The sequence below is a fragment of the Falco cherrug genome, chromosome 7 (genome assembly GCF_023634085.1).
Source record: "Falco cherrug isolate bFalChe1 chromosome 7, bFalChe1.pri, whole genome shotgun sequence".
In the NCBI taxonomy this organism is placed as follows: Eukaryota; Metazoa; Chordata; class Aves; order Falconiformes; family Falconidae; genus Falco; species Falco cherrug.
The window spans coordinates 61,541,207-61,555,112 of record NC_073703.1 but is presented as its reverse complement, the minus strand read 5'-3'; the positions used below and the strand labels follow the sequence as shown (position 1 = coordinate 61,555,112).

General features: G+C 41.5%; 1 protein-coding gene across 1 annotated transcript; it reads left to right on the top strand.

The window, feature by feature from the left end:
• Positions 1-7: 7 nt before the first annotated feature.
• Positions 8-5,716, top strand: CFL2 (cofilin 2). The gene is made up of 4 exons (XM_055715489.1): positions 8-154; positions 1,555-1,862; positions 1,963-2,039; positions 2,131-5,716. The coding sequence occupies exons 1-4, from the start codon at positions 152-154 to the stop codon at positions 2,241-2,243; spliced, it is 501 nt and encodes a 166-aa protein (XP_055571464.1). The 5' UTR covers positions 8-151; the 3' UTR covers positions 2,244-5,716.
• The last annotated feature ends 8,190 nt before the right edge of the window (positions 5,717-13,906 follow it).

Genomic DNA, 13,906 nt, shown 5'->3' with positions numbered 1-13,906 from the left:
CCTCCCCGGCCGCCGCGGCTCATCCCCCGCCCGGGCCGAGTCCCCGCCCGCCTCGCCCCCAGCGCAGCGCAGCGCAGCGCCGCGTTCTCCTGCGCGCAGCAGCCCCGCACCGCAGGCAGCCGCCGCCGCCGCCGCCCCGGGACCCGGCGCCATGGTAAGGGCGGCGCGGCGCGGCCGAGCGGGGGAGGGCGGCGGGGGCGGCTCGCAGGGGCGGCGGCGGCGGCGGCGGGGCCCGGCGGGGCCGAGCCGAGCCGAGCAGGCCCGGCGCGGCGCGGCCTCCGGCGGCCATTTTAGTCTAATTTTAGCCGGGTGCGGGGGGAAGGGGCGGTGGGAGCGGCCGCGGGGCAAGAGCGGGTGGCGGGGCGGGCCGCGGCGGGGCCGGGGGCCGGCGGGCGGGCTCGGGCGGGCGGCGCAGCGCTCCCTGCGGCATCGCCCGGCCGTGCGAGAGAGGGGCGGGCGCGGGCAGAGGGGCTGCCGGCGCCCTCCGGGGGAGCCGCCGCTGCGGCCCGCCCGGGGCCCGGGCCCGCGGCGTGTCCCGGGGCGGCCGGCTGGAAGCGCTGGGGCCGGAGCGGGGGTGGACGCGGGGCGGCGGGACGCCGGCTGCCCGGAGGCGAGCGCCGTCCCCTCGAACAAAGCGGGGAAAGGGGGCAGGCGGGCTCCCCCGGGACAAAGCCGCCGGCTCCGGCGAACCGCGCACCTGCCCGCCCGCCCCGCCCCGGGCCGCCGCCGCCGCCGCCGCGGGGGTTGTTGCCGGGCCCGGAGCGCGGGCGCTGCGGGCGGGTGCCGCTCGCTTGCGGTGGGCTTTGCGGAACGGCTTTCCTTGTGCCGTGAGCGCCTCGTTTGCCCTGTCGGTGTTTGGTTTTCTCGCTGCTTTTAGGCTCGGGGTTTGAACGGCGTAGCGAGCCCTGCGGGGAGCTGTGCGCGTTGTAGCTGTGTTTTTGTGTGAAGGAAGCGCGATCGAATAATACTGGTGCGGCAGCGTGAAGGGAGACCCGGGAGCTCTTGAAGCGCGGGGTTGAAGCTGACACAATGCAGAAAACATTTCTGCTGCTTGTAGAGCCTTACATCACCCAACAAAATGAGAGTCATGACAGTGCTGGATGTGAGCTGCTGCTGTAGCATTTGTTCCACTAAAAAAAATAACAAAAAATCCACCCCCACCCCATCCTAAACCAAAAGGACACTCTTCTCCTCTCTTCCATTCCCACTCTTCCCCCACCCCTCTCCTCCTCCCCCCATTTGGGCCAAGTGCATGAGAGGGTAATGGGAAGCTGCTTTAGTCCAGTGGTGCGCTTAGTTGTATAAAGCTACTGTCCAGAATCACAGCTGAAGATGCTGAGATCTGCAGCAAGACAGTACAGGATCTATGCCTCCTTTGTGCCTTCTGCACCAGTCCTGCAAAGATCACCAAACTCATAGTGTGTGCTCAGGTTGGGTATAGTACTTTTGTTCTTACAGGGCAGGCAGACTTCTTTATCTAGCACTGTGGGCTACCATCTTTTCTAGCGAGTTAATTTTTGCTGTTTAAACTATTCCTTTGATCTTGTTTTACAGGCTTCTGGAGTAACAGTGAATGATGAAGTCATAAAGGTTTTTAATGATATGAAAGTAAGGAAATCTTCAACCCCAGAAGAGATTAAAAAAAGAAAGAAAGCCGTTCTCTTCTGCTTAAGTGATGACAAAAAACAAATAATTGTAGAGGAGTCAAAGCAGATATTGGTTGGTGACATTGGAGATACTGTGGAGGACCCCTATACAGCTTTTGTGAAGTTGCTACCTTTGAACGATTGCCGATACGCTTTGTATGATGCCACGTACGAGACAAAGGAATCTAAGAAAGAAGACCTGGTATTTATATTCTGGTGTGTAAAAGCAGAGCTTGCTGATAAAATTGAATATTCTGGAGTTGACACTGGGTGACTGAATAACTGTTTTGTTGTGGTTTTCTTCTTTCCTTTAAAGGGCTCCTGAAAGTGCACCTTTAAAAAGCAAGATGATCTACGCAAGCTCTAAAGATGCCATTAAAAAGAAATTTACAGGTGCGGACCTAAAAATGTTTTGCTCGTTAATTATAATGCCTTGTAGATGTTGAGGTTCTCACAAGTACATTGTCGTCCATTTCTCTTTCAGGTATTAAACATGAGTGGCAAGTAAATGGTTTGGATGATATTAAGGACCGTTCAACACTTGGAGAGAAATTGGGAGGCAACGTGGTAGTTTCACTTGAAGGAAAACCCTTATAAAAAGACAGACAAGTGCCATCTGGATCTAAGGAGCTTCCATTTCTGCAGCTCGTTCAATTGGAATAGTATTAGTCTCCCTGTCCCATTCCCTCCTCAAAAAATAAGTCCCTTCCGTAATGCCCCTGAAGGAGATGTCATTGTTAAGCAGTCTACCAGTGATTGCCATTAGACTGTTTAATCCTGGTAGTTTTATGTAGGATCCAAGGAATGCTTTCACGTCACACTTTTAGCCAAAACTGACGTTGCAGGCATTCCTTGCAACATGTACAATGAATGTGATAGTTAATGTGAATAGTCTAGCAGACAGCAAAGGGTAAGCTAATTGAATGCCTTGAAAGTATTGTCCACTGGTCGGATGGTAGACTCTATACAGTATTACTTACAGTTGCACTTGATTGCAGTTCCATGAGGCTCTTGTGCATTCATACACCTCACCTGCCTTGACAAGCCTATTTTTGTGACATGGCAGCACACAACACTATGCATTTAAAGCACTTTTTTGTAATATGTTTGACCCGCCCCTGCCCCTGCCCCAAAGGAATGCCAATTAAGTTGCTGTAACTGTGTCATCAAATTATTGTAGTACCTCAGTTTCATTCCTGTTACATGCATATCTTTATAAATGAAGTAGCTGTTACGATGCCTTTTGTTTTCCATTGAATGTACACTACTGAACAGAAGTAGAAGTTATCTGTTTACCATGTGAGTCTTGAAACACTAAAAGTTTTGTACAACATCAGTCATGGTGGCAATTTCTGTATTAAAAAGAGCCTTAAATGGAACATTGTTTTTTTGAGATCAAAACCTGGCCACGTTGCAATAAAACTTGTGGCTTATTACAGAACGTTGCCTTGTTTTCATTGGAAAATATAGTTTTTAAGTATGTTTAAATTAAGCATATTTCAAATAACTTCTGTGAAAAGTATTGTAAAGATAAACAATCGTTAATCGCATCTTAAATATTGCAAATTTTTCATTCCTAACTGTGATTTGGGCACTGCTTTACAATACTTTGTGGCTCTGTTCTGGTCATTCGATAAAGGACCTGCTCCTAGTTTACCGTTAAAGAAGATACCACTATCGGAGACCATTAGTTCCATGAAATGTGTCAGAAACGTAAAAATATGAAGTAATTAACCACGCAGTGTGTTTCATACCTGAAGGTTCTTAAAGTTCTACACGTCAGAGTAAAACCCTGCACGAAATCTTACAGCTCACTGTCTTTTTTGGTAAGATAATGTGTAATGACAATTCTATGCAGAATTTGAATCCAGTAAATAATTGTTGTGTCTTGAGTATCGCAGTTAAGATGGACTTGGTACAAGAAATAGCCTAAATGAACCGTTCTCCTTGTTAGCTTCTATGTAAATAGAACTGGAAAGTGTTTGCCACTACTGAGGCTTGCACTGGGGACATGTTTTGGCTGGGAGCCAAATAATGCTCTCCTTATAGAGAATTTGATCTGCTCTGTGTGAGCAATCCTCCGTTAGCCAGAGCTATTTATGGCAAACACATGCTTTTGTATCTTGTCATCGTTATCCACAAATGGCAAAACTGGACATGATTCTCCTGGTATGCATAAAGGAGCGCTGTTAGGCAGCCACTGGCAGCTGAACTGTACACGCTGCTAGAAGGAATGCTCTTTATCATTACCTTGTTTTAAAAAGTTGGTAGAGTAGAACTGTGGAGCTTTTAAATATGGGCCCTTTATGTTCAGTCCACAGCCTTTTTCAACAAGGAAGCAGATAATAAGCAAAATCTTCTTTTTGTGTTTGGGTGTTTTTTTTAAATTATTTTATAAATAGTTTAAATGACCTAGTGGTACTGTGTTTAGGCTCTCTTGTCCTGTAGAACTTTAAGACTTTGTTTCAGGCTTCTGGCTATCCCTATGACTTGCACACCTCATTGTGTTAGCTGTTCTATGTAGACTAAACTTCAGTAGAATTTAACTAAAAAGGCATGATGACCACTGACTTAACTAAGTGTATTAATGAGTCTTGGGTTTGTTCTACAAAACTCTCCTTTCAGGTACCTTTTAAGGTTGAGAAGTAACTGATGGTATGCATGTTGTCTAGATAAAAAAACCCACATTTTATTCCTCAAAATAGTCTATTTCTGATTATTCGCGTTGTGTGCAAAGCCCAGTTTAATGTAAAGATCTACTTTGTGCTTTATGTTTGACTTGAGTTCAGTAAAGTATAATGAAATGATCTTTTAACTGATTTTTCACAAGGTACAAATGATTTCTTTAGAAAAAGCCAAAACTGAAAAAGTTAGATTTTAATAAACCAATTGAATTTCATTTTAGACAGTATACTTTTTAAAGCAGTACTGTGTTTAAATTTATCGTTTGTCTCTGCTGCAAACAGTCTGGAAAGATGTCTGTGGCTTCCAAGTTGAATATTAAAGGTTACTTCTTTTTTTTTTAAACTAGCTTAGGTGTATATTCACTCAGTCCAAGTAGATATAAAATCGAAGCACAAACTGTATTTATGTAAAGATTCCTACCAAAACAAGTTTTGGATCCAAAAGGATCAGCTTGCCTTCAGTTTGTTCTTGAAATGACTGACTGATGCGAGATCCAATTTAGATGGCTTGCTTTTTTAAAAAAAAACAAAACAAAACAATAAAGTGCTACAGAACTGTTACTGTTTGAATTATAAAACAAATGAGAGACAGCTGGCATCTGTTCCAAAATGGTTTGTCAGCTGTTGTTTTCTGTCATTATGCAAAATGGTGAGGGCCTCATTGTGATCGAGGAGTGGAGGAAAATCCTCTCAAGTTGAGTATCTTCTGTGTATCTCCGTGTAGACGTGACTTTTGGGTATCTTGGCTTCAGTTATTTTATTGATAAAGAAATGTCAAATTTTTCATGGGAGTAGCTTGTGCAGAAATGGCATTTTTCTTCTAAAAAAATACTTCCAAAACCAGCAGTTGTTTTGATTTGGTAAATCCTGGAAGAGGTATAGACGTGAGGGTTTGATTTTTCCAAAAAAGGGAAATCGGTCCAAGATCAGGGTGAGGAGATGAGGTTTGTGCTTGTGGCGATTTTAGAAATGCAAAGTTTAAATTTATATGGAGTGGAGTTCAAGAATCCCTCCTAGTCAGCTCTTCAAATGGATTTTGCGTATGTTCAGTTAAAACCCAAAGTGTTTCTTTTAATTGGAAGAGTCTTCTGCTGCTGTACCATTCCCTCAGAACGAGTGATGGAATACAGTAATTGCCACAATTTGATAATAAGCTTTACTCTCTTATGCCAATTCCAGTATAAACCAAGTTTCCATGTCTGCCTACTTTATAAAGTTCTGTAAGTTCCCCTTAGTTTGTGGTGGCGAGTTAATGATTGTAGAATGAAAACACGGCACTTAACGGTGGATCAAAGATCATCAATGTAGCACCTGTCTATAAGTATTGAGTTTCTTTGAAATATTTGATTTTGAAAACCTGGTATAAATAAACTTAATTTAAATGTCTTCAGATGTTGAGTGAGTTTGTGTGCTAGGGCAGCACCTACACCAGTCACTTCGCTATTGTCTTTGGACTGGGAGCAGCCCAGATACTGTGGAGGGAGAGATCATGGAGTAAATGCGTGGAATACGTGCTTTTTTGTGATGGGGTTCACCTACAGCCCATTCAGTTCTATACCCAGCTCTAGCAAAAGCCAGCCCCAGTGGCTCTGGAGGTAGGTATGAAAAATTTTTTAGTGGTTTGGTGCTGGATAACGTTTTTGTTGTGTTGGGTCCTAGCTCGTACGTTCAGAAAATTAGCTGGTTTGTGGTTTTTTTAAAGGTAGTTTACACTGGCAAGTCATTTTTAATATTCAGAAGAAAGCGAGCTAATGCAGTGTGAAAAAGGTGACACCGTGAAGAATGATAAAAAAGTATTTTTGGTATCAGTGGTACCTCTCAACGTAAAATTTCTTGGATCTAGGAATAGCTTAACTGGAAGACGGCTGATTTCATAAACAAACCTGTCAAGAAAGAGCTTCACTGGATTCTCTGGGGAAGACAGGCTTTTACACTAGAATAACAACCTTTTTAGTGTTCGCCTGACAAGCTTTTTGTAGCTGTAGGAGACATATATGAGAATATGCATTAAAAATGAGTGAAAGGTCTCTATGAAATGAAGTATTTTTATATAAATTACTACTCAGTTTAAAAATACTCTGTTCTTACTATATTTGTATTCAGTGCTTGATACCCTGTTGAATTCGGGCATTTTCCTGTTTCGCCTCCCATACTGTTAAATCTGTAATAGCCCCCATACATCTTACTATTCCTTGCATTGCTTTATCTATGCAATCTATTAGTAACGTCTGAAAAAAAATACTGATGTGAAAAATCAAAGCCCTTCATAGGAAATTCAAACAAATAACAATTTCTGTTGTTTATTCGATGATTTGATGTAATTGTCTTTTTATAATTGAAAGGTTTACAGCAAAAATGTGTGCTGTTTAGAGGCACTGGAAATAATTATGACATTGTCTTTTTAGTATCTCATAGTAGGTTAGTGCTTTTGTAGTCACCTTTACTTTGTAGTTATAGAAGACTGATGATTGGAAAAGAAACTTGAAGGTGCCACTGATTATTCTAAAATGTTTCTACATGTCAACTCAGATTATTTAAAAAAAAATAATTTCCCACTGCTAGCTTAATTTTTGTTCTTGCGTGAACAGGCTTAGGAATGTGTCAGTAGCTGTAATCGTGCCTCTCCTCTTCCACCTCTTTATTTTTAAAAACAGCTGTGTCACTGCAAATCCCCACCATCTGCCCGCCATCTTCTGTAAAGCTTTACGGACAATCTCCACTTGTACCTTTTAGTATCTATTTTCCCCCTTCTCTTGTTTGTGATTGTAGGGGTTTGATTTAGAAAAACTAAACGCTGTAATATTATGCTCTTCAAAAAGCTTTTCTATTATGCAGGAAGTTAAAAGCATCAGTTACTCTCTGCTGAGCACAGCTGCAGGGTATACATTGGCTTGAAAAAAGAGATGTGATTTTGAGAACCAGTTTAGAGAGCCTTATCTGTGTCTGCTGCCTTTAGTGGCAGCACTGCTTTCATCTGTGACCTTCTATTAAGGCTAATGTGAGAGCTAAGCTTTTCTTCCATTTTGGCTGTTTCACCAGAAAATTGAATGTGCATGTAGCAAACAAGGTGCAGAGAAGCAGAGGAAGGTTTAGAAGAAGCAGTTTTTCACAGAGACCTGTACATCTGGGCGGGTGAGGAGGAGGCGGGGAGGGGGTTACAGCAGAGGATTTGTTTCCTTTTTAATTTCAGCATGAGCTTGCAGCTGTAAAGACTGAGCTCATGTTATCTTTTGCTCTGCCTGGACATACCGATTCCAGAGCCTCAACTGTCTCAATGGTTTTAAGCAATGAAATGTGAACGTACAGCTCTGTACTGGTGAAATCTGTTGTACTCCCACAAACATGAAGCTGTGCTATAGTGGGGCTCTTGGTTAGCAGTATCATGCAGGTGATGCACCTAAGCTGCATTTGAACAACCTTTTAAAAATGTGTAGTTTCTGATGACACCAAATACAATAATTAAGCCATTACATTGGGAGTAAGGATGAAGAGGTGTAGTTCTTAGTTAGGTGACTGCAAGTGACAAATATAATTTATGGTCATATTTTAGAATCTTAGCCCTGTGTTTTAAGCATGACTTGGAGATGAAACACTTCCTGGTCCACGGAATTCATTGCCTGCATAAATTCTTTTAAGAAGCAGTAGCATAATTTTAGCTCTTTGTTGACTATACTGATGCAGAATCTGTCACCTGAAGGTTTTTTTTCTTCTACGTTGGTGAGTTCCCTTCGTAGTGCTGCATTATTTCTCTGCATCCACACTTCAAAATCAGTTCCCAGAACTTTCCTTCCAAGTAACCCGAATTCCTAAACAATATTTATTCTGTGTGACTAAAGTAGAAAGGCATCTTGTAGAACACCCATAGGAAACAAATGCATGGCATTAGCCTACATGGCCACTGAACACGTTTGGCCCTGCATGCCATCTCTGACTGTTTGGTTATTCTGATGAGAATGTCAGCCTGTTCAGGTTTCTGCACAGCAGCCCAACCCAGAAAATTTGTGGAAACAGAAAATAACATCATAATTTTTCTCAGATAAAGACTTTACAAGCTGGCTGAATGCCTTGTTCACTGGTAAGGCTGAGTGAAACAGCTCTCAGGGTCACAGTGATAACCACTGTTAAATTTATTTTTTTTTTACCTGCTCTGACAAAACCACCTGGCTTTGATTCTAGCCAGTTTTATAGATCTACTTTCACAGGTGCAATGGTTGGAAGTATCTTCAGGGCAAACGGTATTTAGACATATAACCTTTTGATAATTCTGGTAGTTGCTTTGGTCTCATTATTATTTTAATTCAGTCATTTCAACTCCATTACAATTTCAACTGCCTGGAGTTCAGTATTGCCAATATAATGCTCAGAACACAGCATAAACAACATTTAGAAGTCATCACTGTCAAAACTAGTAATAATTTAAATTAATTTTATTTCTATAGCCTGGTCTCAGTTTTGCCAGGAGGATGACAACTCAAAGTGGTCTTCCAGTGAGCTCCTGACTGACCACCTGCCACAGACTTTTGTGATAGGGTTGAAGAAGTGTTGGAGCATTCACATCAGAGCAGCTTGCTTTGCTTTCTTACATAGCTAGATAAATTTACTATCCTGGGATATGTTGAAGTTACTGTGGTATATCAACGTCTAAAGCATTTTAACTCCTTTTTTATTGTGAGTAAAATGGACAGACTGTGATTATAGGTTTTTCTTATGGTAATACAGTTGGCCATCTCAAGTATGAATTTTAATTTTTCCTAATTACCAGAAGGGAGAAAAGAAAGCTTCTCGTAGCACTGTGGAGCATAAGGCCAAAATACCACACTGGAATTATAAGTGGGCATCATAATTGTTTTCAGCTACCTGTCATAGCACGTACAAAGCGTGGTCTTGTCAAACTTGAGTTGTGCATGTACCTTTGTAGACTCCAGAAAAGAGCTGTGGTGAGAGCCTGAGTATGTGGCACTCTGGCTCTGTCCCTGCTACGTCTCTGTAACATCATGAGGCTATGCCTACTCTAGAATTGGTCTTTCAGGAATCATGCATTGCTGCTTTGCCCTACCTCAGAAGTCAGTGACTGAAAGCTCAAGACATCCCCAGGAACCCTAGGACTGCTGTTGCTCTAACAGTGAAATACAAAGTCAAGGTATTCCCAGTAACAGCTCTGTGCACACCAGGTTCAAGAAGCACATGGCTCCGTCTGTCTGCAGTTATCCTGTGAACAAAGTAATAATGACACACAAAAGTATATTTAATACCAATAGTAATTCAGATTCTTACTTTAATTAACAGCTGTTTTCTTTGGAAAACAGTGAGGATAAGATTTTTTCAGATGTTTACTAACTAATATCCAGGAAACGGAATAATACACTTTCGTGTTTGTGCTTTAAATATTATTTGTCTAGATATTTAAGGAACCTGGAATTTCCTGCTTTTACTTCTTATTTTTTTAGAAATGGTGTTAATAACCAGTCTTTCTGCTTAATAGCAAACTGTGGGAAGATGAGAAGAGTTATTTCTCTTTGCAGCAGCATTTATGTTGTGTGCAAATACAGATCCTCCCAGTTTCTTCTTAAAATAGTGTTTGGATCACATTCAGTGGTTATCAGACAAGAACATAGGATTTTTGTAAGTCACATTTTACAGTATTAATATGAACATGCACATATTTTTGAGCTATGAGATAAAAACTTTGCATTATTGAAGGGCATATTTTTGGCAAAAATATCAGTAATTTTTTAAAGCTTTTATTTTTCTCTGCTAACAAGATTTTATGCTGTAAATTGCCCATGAAGATCTGTTCTTTCTGTTTTGTTAGTTACTTGGGTTTGGTGTTCTCACTTTCACTACACAGCATCGTGTTTCAGTCTAATACTGGTTGGATTAAACTGTTACCAAAGGAAGGAGGTAATAGGTATATGAAATATACAGTCACTATAGGAAAGAGTAAACTGCTTGACCCAGTTTTATGGAGCTATTTCTTTCTACAGGGATGGGATCACAGTTAAGGAAAAGGGACAAATGGGTTTGCTGAGAGTATTTAAGAGCACTCAGTGGGAATGAGATTATTATTGTAGTGCTTAATCCTGAAATAATCGTAGACCATCTCATCAACCTTGCACCAGCATTTGAGAGAGACGAATATTCTACTTACTTTATGATATTGTTCTGAGATAATTTTCTATTGTTATAAACCTGGAGCTCTTCAGATAAATATAGAATAGAAATTTTATACCTGTGATGAATGTTTCAATGCTTTCACATATGTTGTTTTTAAAAAGGTGATTCATAATTAGTGGAAATGTAGTTCTTCAATGTCTTTTACAAGGCTGAAAATTAAAGTGAAGGTTACAGAAGCAACCAGCTCATTTAATCTAATTTGGGGAATTGCTATAATGTTTTCAGGCTCGCTTTTCCATCTGTTGGGCACAGTGTGAAAGAGTGCAAGGAAATGTTGTTGTGGTGACATAGTGTCTGTTATCACTGATGTTAAATGCATTTAATGGTAGTGAAGCTACAAGTCATGCTGTAGGCAAAAGGAATAAAAAAATATTTTCAGATTAGAATTTGTCATTTTCATAGACAATAACATTTAGTACCCTTTGAATAGGTGTAAGTGTCTCACTGTCTTTATTTCCTTAAAGAGGAAAATTACAAAATTGAGCCTTTCCACTCCCTTTGAGTTGCTTTCTGTGTCCCTTCTCCTCCAAAGTATTCCCCGCTCCCGCTCTGCCCTCACCTACATGTAGACATCGCTCACCTGCTCCCTCCAATCCTCCCATTTATCTCAGTTACCTCAGTTTCACCTCCTCTCCTCACCACGAGAGCTCTCTGCTAGCTCCAATTCTCCTCTGGTCCTGTTCCCTCATATTAGCAGTGTGCTTTAGTCTTTAACATAAACATAAAGCAAACAAGGAAAAAAAAACCCCACTTTTGATCTGTTTACTGGTTTCTCTTGTTAAAAATATGTAACCCTATGAAGAAATTGTTGAAAGAGTAAACTTGGTTACAGTTTACCAAAGTGGCAAACAGTTTAAAATAATCTCTTGAGATGCTTGAACAGTTCCATTCTGTCCATGGGCTTTAACTCTGAAATCCAGACTCCACCATTTAGATGAGGAACTGGGTTATTTTATGCTTTCCTCAGTGCCAGAAGCCTGAATTGTCCATTTTTGCAATCATTAAAGTATCTGGTTTCAGCTGTAAACTTCCACAAAAGTGTTAAGTACTTAAAGTGTGGGGAGATGCTATGGATGCATGAATTTATGGTATATTGAAAAACTGAAGCTATAGAAATAGTGTGAAAAAACCTGTGTATCAGCACAGAAACCTGAAAGTTAATTGCATGGCTCATTGCTTCATAGTCAAGAAAATCTCAAAACTATAAAATGTATAGAAAACAGCTACAACGATTAAAGGCTCTAATACAACCTTACACATTCAAACAATAAAAAAAAGGTTCAATAAATAATGAAGTAGCCTTTTGTATAATCAGAAGTTATATTAATACAGTATCTTTTAAGAGTTTTCATCTGCTTTCTTTTCTGAGACCTTTATTATGCTTATTCATCTCCTTGGGCTTTCTTCTGCAGTCACAAACACTAGAAACTGACAGCATTGCAGTGAGGACTTATTTCCTTTTCCTGATCTTAAAAAGAGAAGTCTGATGAAGAGATATATGAAGTAGGGCCATCTGAGGGTGCTGTTCGACAACACAGTGAAGGCAATGTAATGATGTGCGGGATGGGAGTGGGATTCCTGCAGAAGCTGGGCTGAACGCTCCCTCTCTTTTGTACTTGTGCTTATACCTGCCTAACCAGGGAGGGAATTCAGGGATCTACAATTCTCACATATTTTGGAAAGCTGTTTGTTTGGGGTTTTTTGCTTGTTGTCATGGCTTAACCCAGCAGGTAGCTAAACACCACACAGCCACTTGCTTACTCCCTCAGTGGGATGGGGAGAGAACTGGGGAAAAAACGTAAAATTCGTGGGATGAGAATAAGACTGTTTCATAGGACAGAAACAGAAGGAAAAATAACAATAATGACAACGATGACGACGACGATGATAATACAATTAGAATATACAAAACAAGTGATGCACAATGCAGTTGCTCACCACCCAGTGACCTATGCCCTGCCAGTCCCCGAGCAGCTTTTCCCCTGGCTTACATCCTGAGCATGATGGCATATGGTATGGAATATCCCTTTGGCCAGTTTGGGTCAGCAGCCCTGGCTGTGTCTTCTCCTAACTTCTTGTGCCCTTCAGCCTACTCACTGGTGGGGTGGTGAGAGAAGCTGAGAAGTCCTTGACTTAGTATAAACACAACTTAGCACCAACTGAAACATCAGTGTGTTATCAACATTGTTCTCATCCTAAATCCAAAACACGGCACTGGGAAGCTACTGGGAAGAAAATTAACTCTGTCCCAGCCGAAACCAGGACACTTGTTTAGGAAGGCTCAATGCCTGAAATGTTTCAGATGTTCCTGAGAATTGCCTCAGTCTTGTAGTTCAGTATATGGTATGCAGGGTGTCTGTGGAAGAGCTAAAGGCGGTGTTCAGGACCCCCACCATGCTCCTGCATGTTGCTCTGTGCATTTCCAGGCAATGCTGGGCTATTGTATTACATACGTCTTGTACAGTAAGTCCAGCTCTTCCAGGAAGAATTGGACATTCTCTGTGTATTACACAGCAGATGTGTACACTCACAACGTATTTAACATAGATCAAAAGCATTGGCTGTTTGGGTCTCTGGTAGGTAGTGAATGATTCTGACAGAGGCATATGTGTCTCTGTTGGCAAATCTCAGGCCAAAATCTGGAAAACCTGACGATCACTTGAATCTAAGCTTCTTGTGATGTACATACATTAAACTGCCTATTTTTCAGTACTCTGATCCCTGTACAGCACTGGTGAAATTTAGTCCATCAAATCTCAGCTGCTGATAATGCCACACAAGACATGTAAGGGTATTTTAATGTTTAACCTAAGGTGAAACTTGGAGTTACACTACATCAGACATATGCATGACTGACTCCAGCTCTTGCTTCCACTATTCAGTCCTTTTAACAGTGTTCTGGCCACCCTTCCCCCATGAAGATCCGCGATATGAATTAACTGGATTCCTCAGATTCTGAAGTCCTGACTACAAGCTTTTCAGAGACTGGGAGTCCTGCCATGCCATGGTATTCCTAAGGGTGTAGGCAAGCATGATCCATCCACAACACATCCCAGAGCTTTGAATATCCAAGCGCCAGCACTTCTAGAAAGTTTCGGTTTTGCTTTGTTTGTTTAATTAGGGAGACAAACTTTGTTTGCTCAAATTCTGTTAGCATTCCAGGTGAATTGTATCTAGTAGTGTTTTGAGTGGAAAAGTAGATGATGAGTTTACTACATACTAGTTAGAAAACAAGACTAATAGGCAAAATAGCTCACCTGATGTGTATTTGGGATTCAACCAGTACATGAGTGCTCTAATATGAAGTTGGGTTTTTTTTTGTCAGGGCTGCTGTAATCCAGGGATAATCAGAGGTAGCTCCATTAAAATCAATGGAAGTTAGGAATGCTTATTACAAGTTCA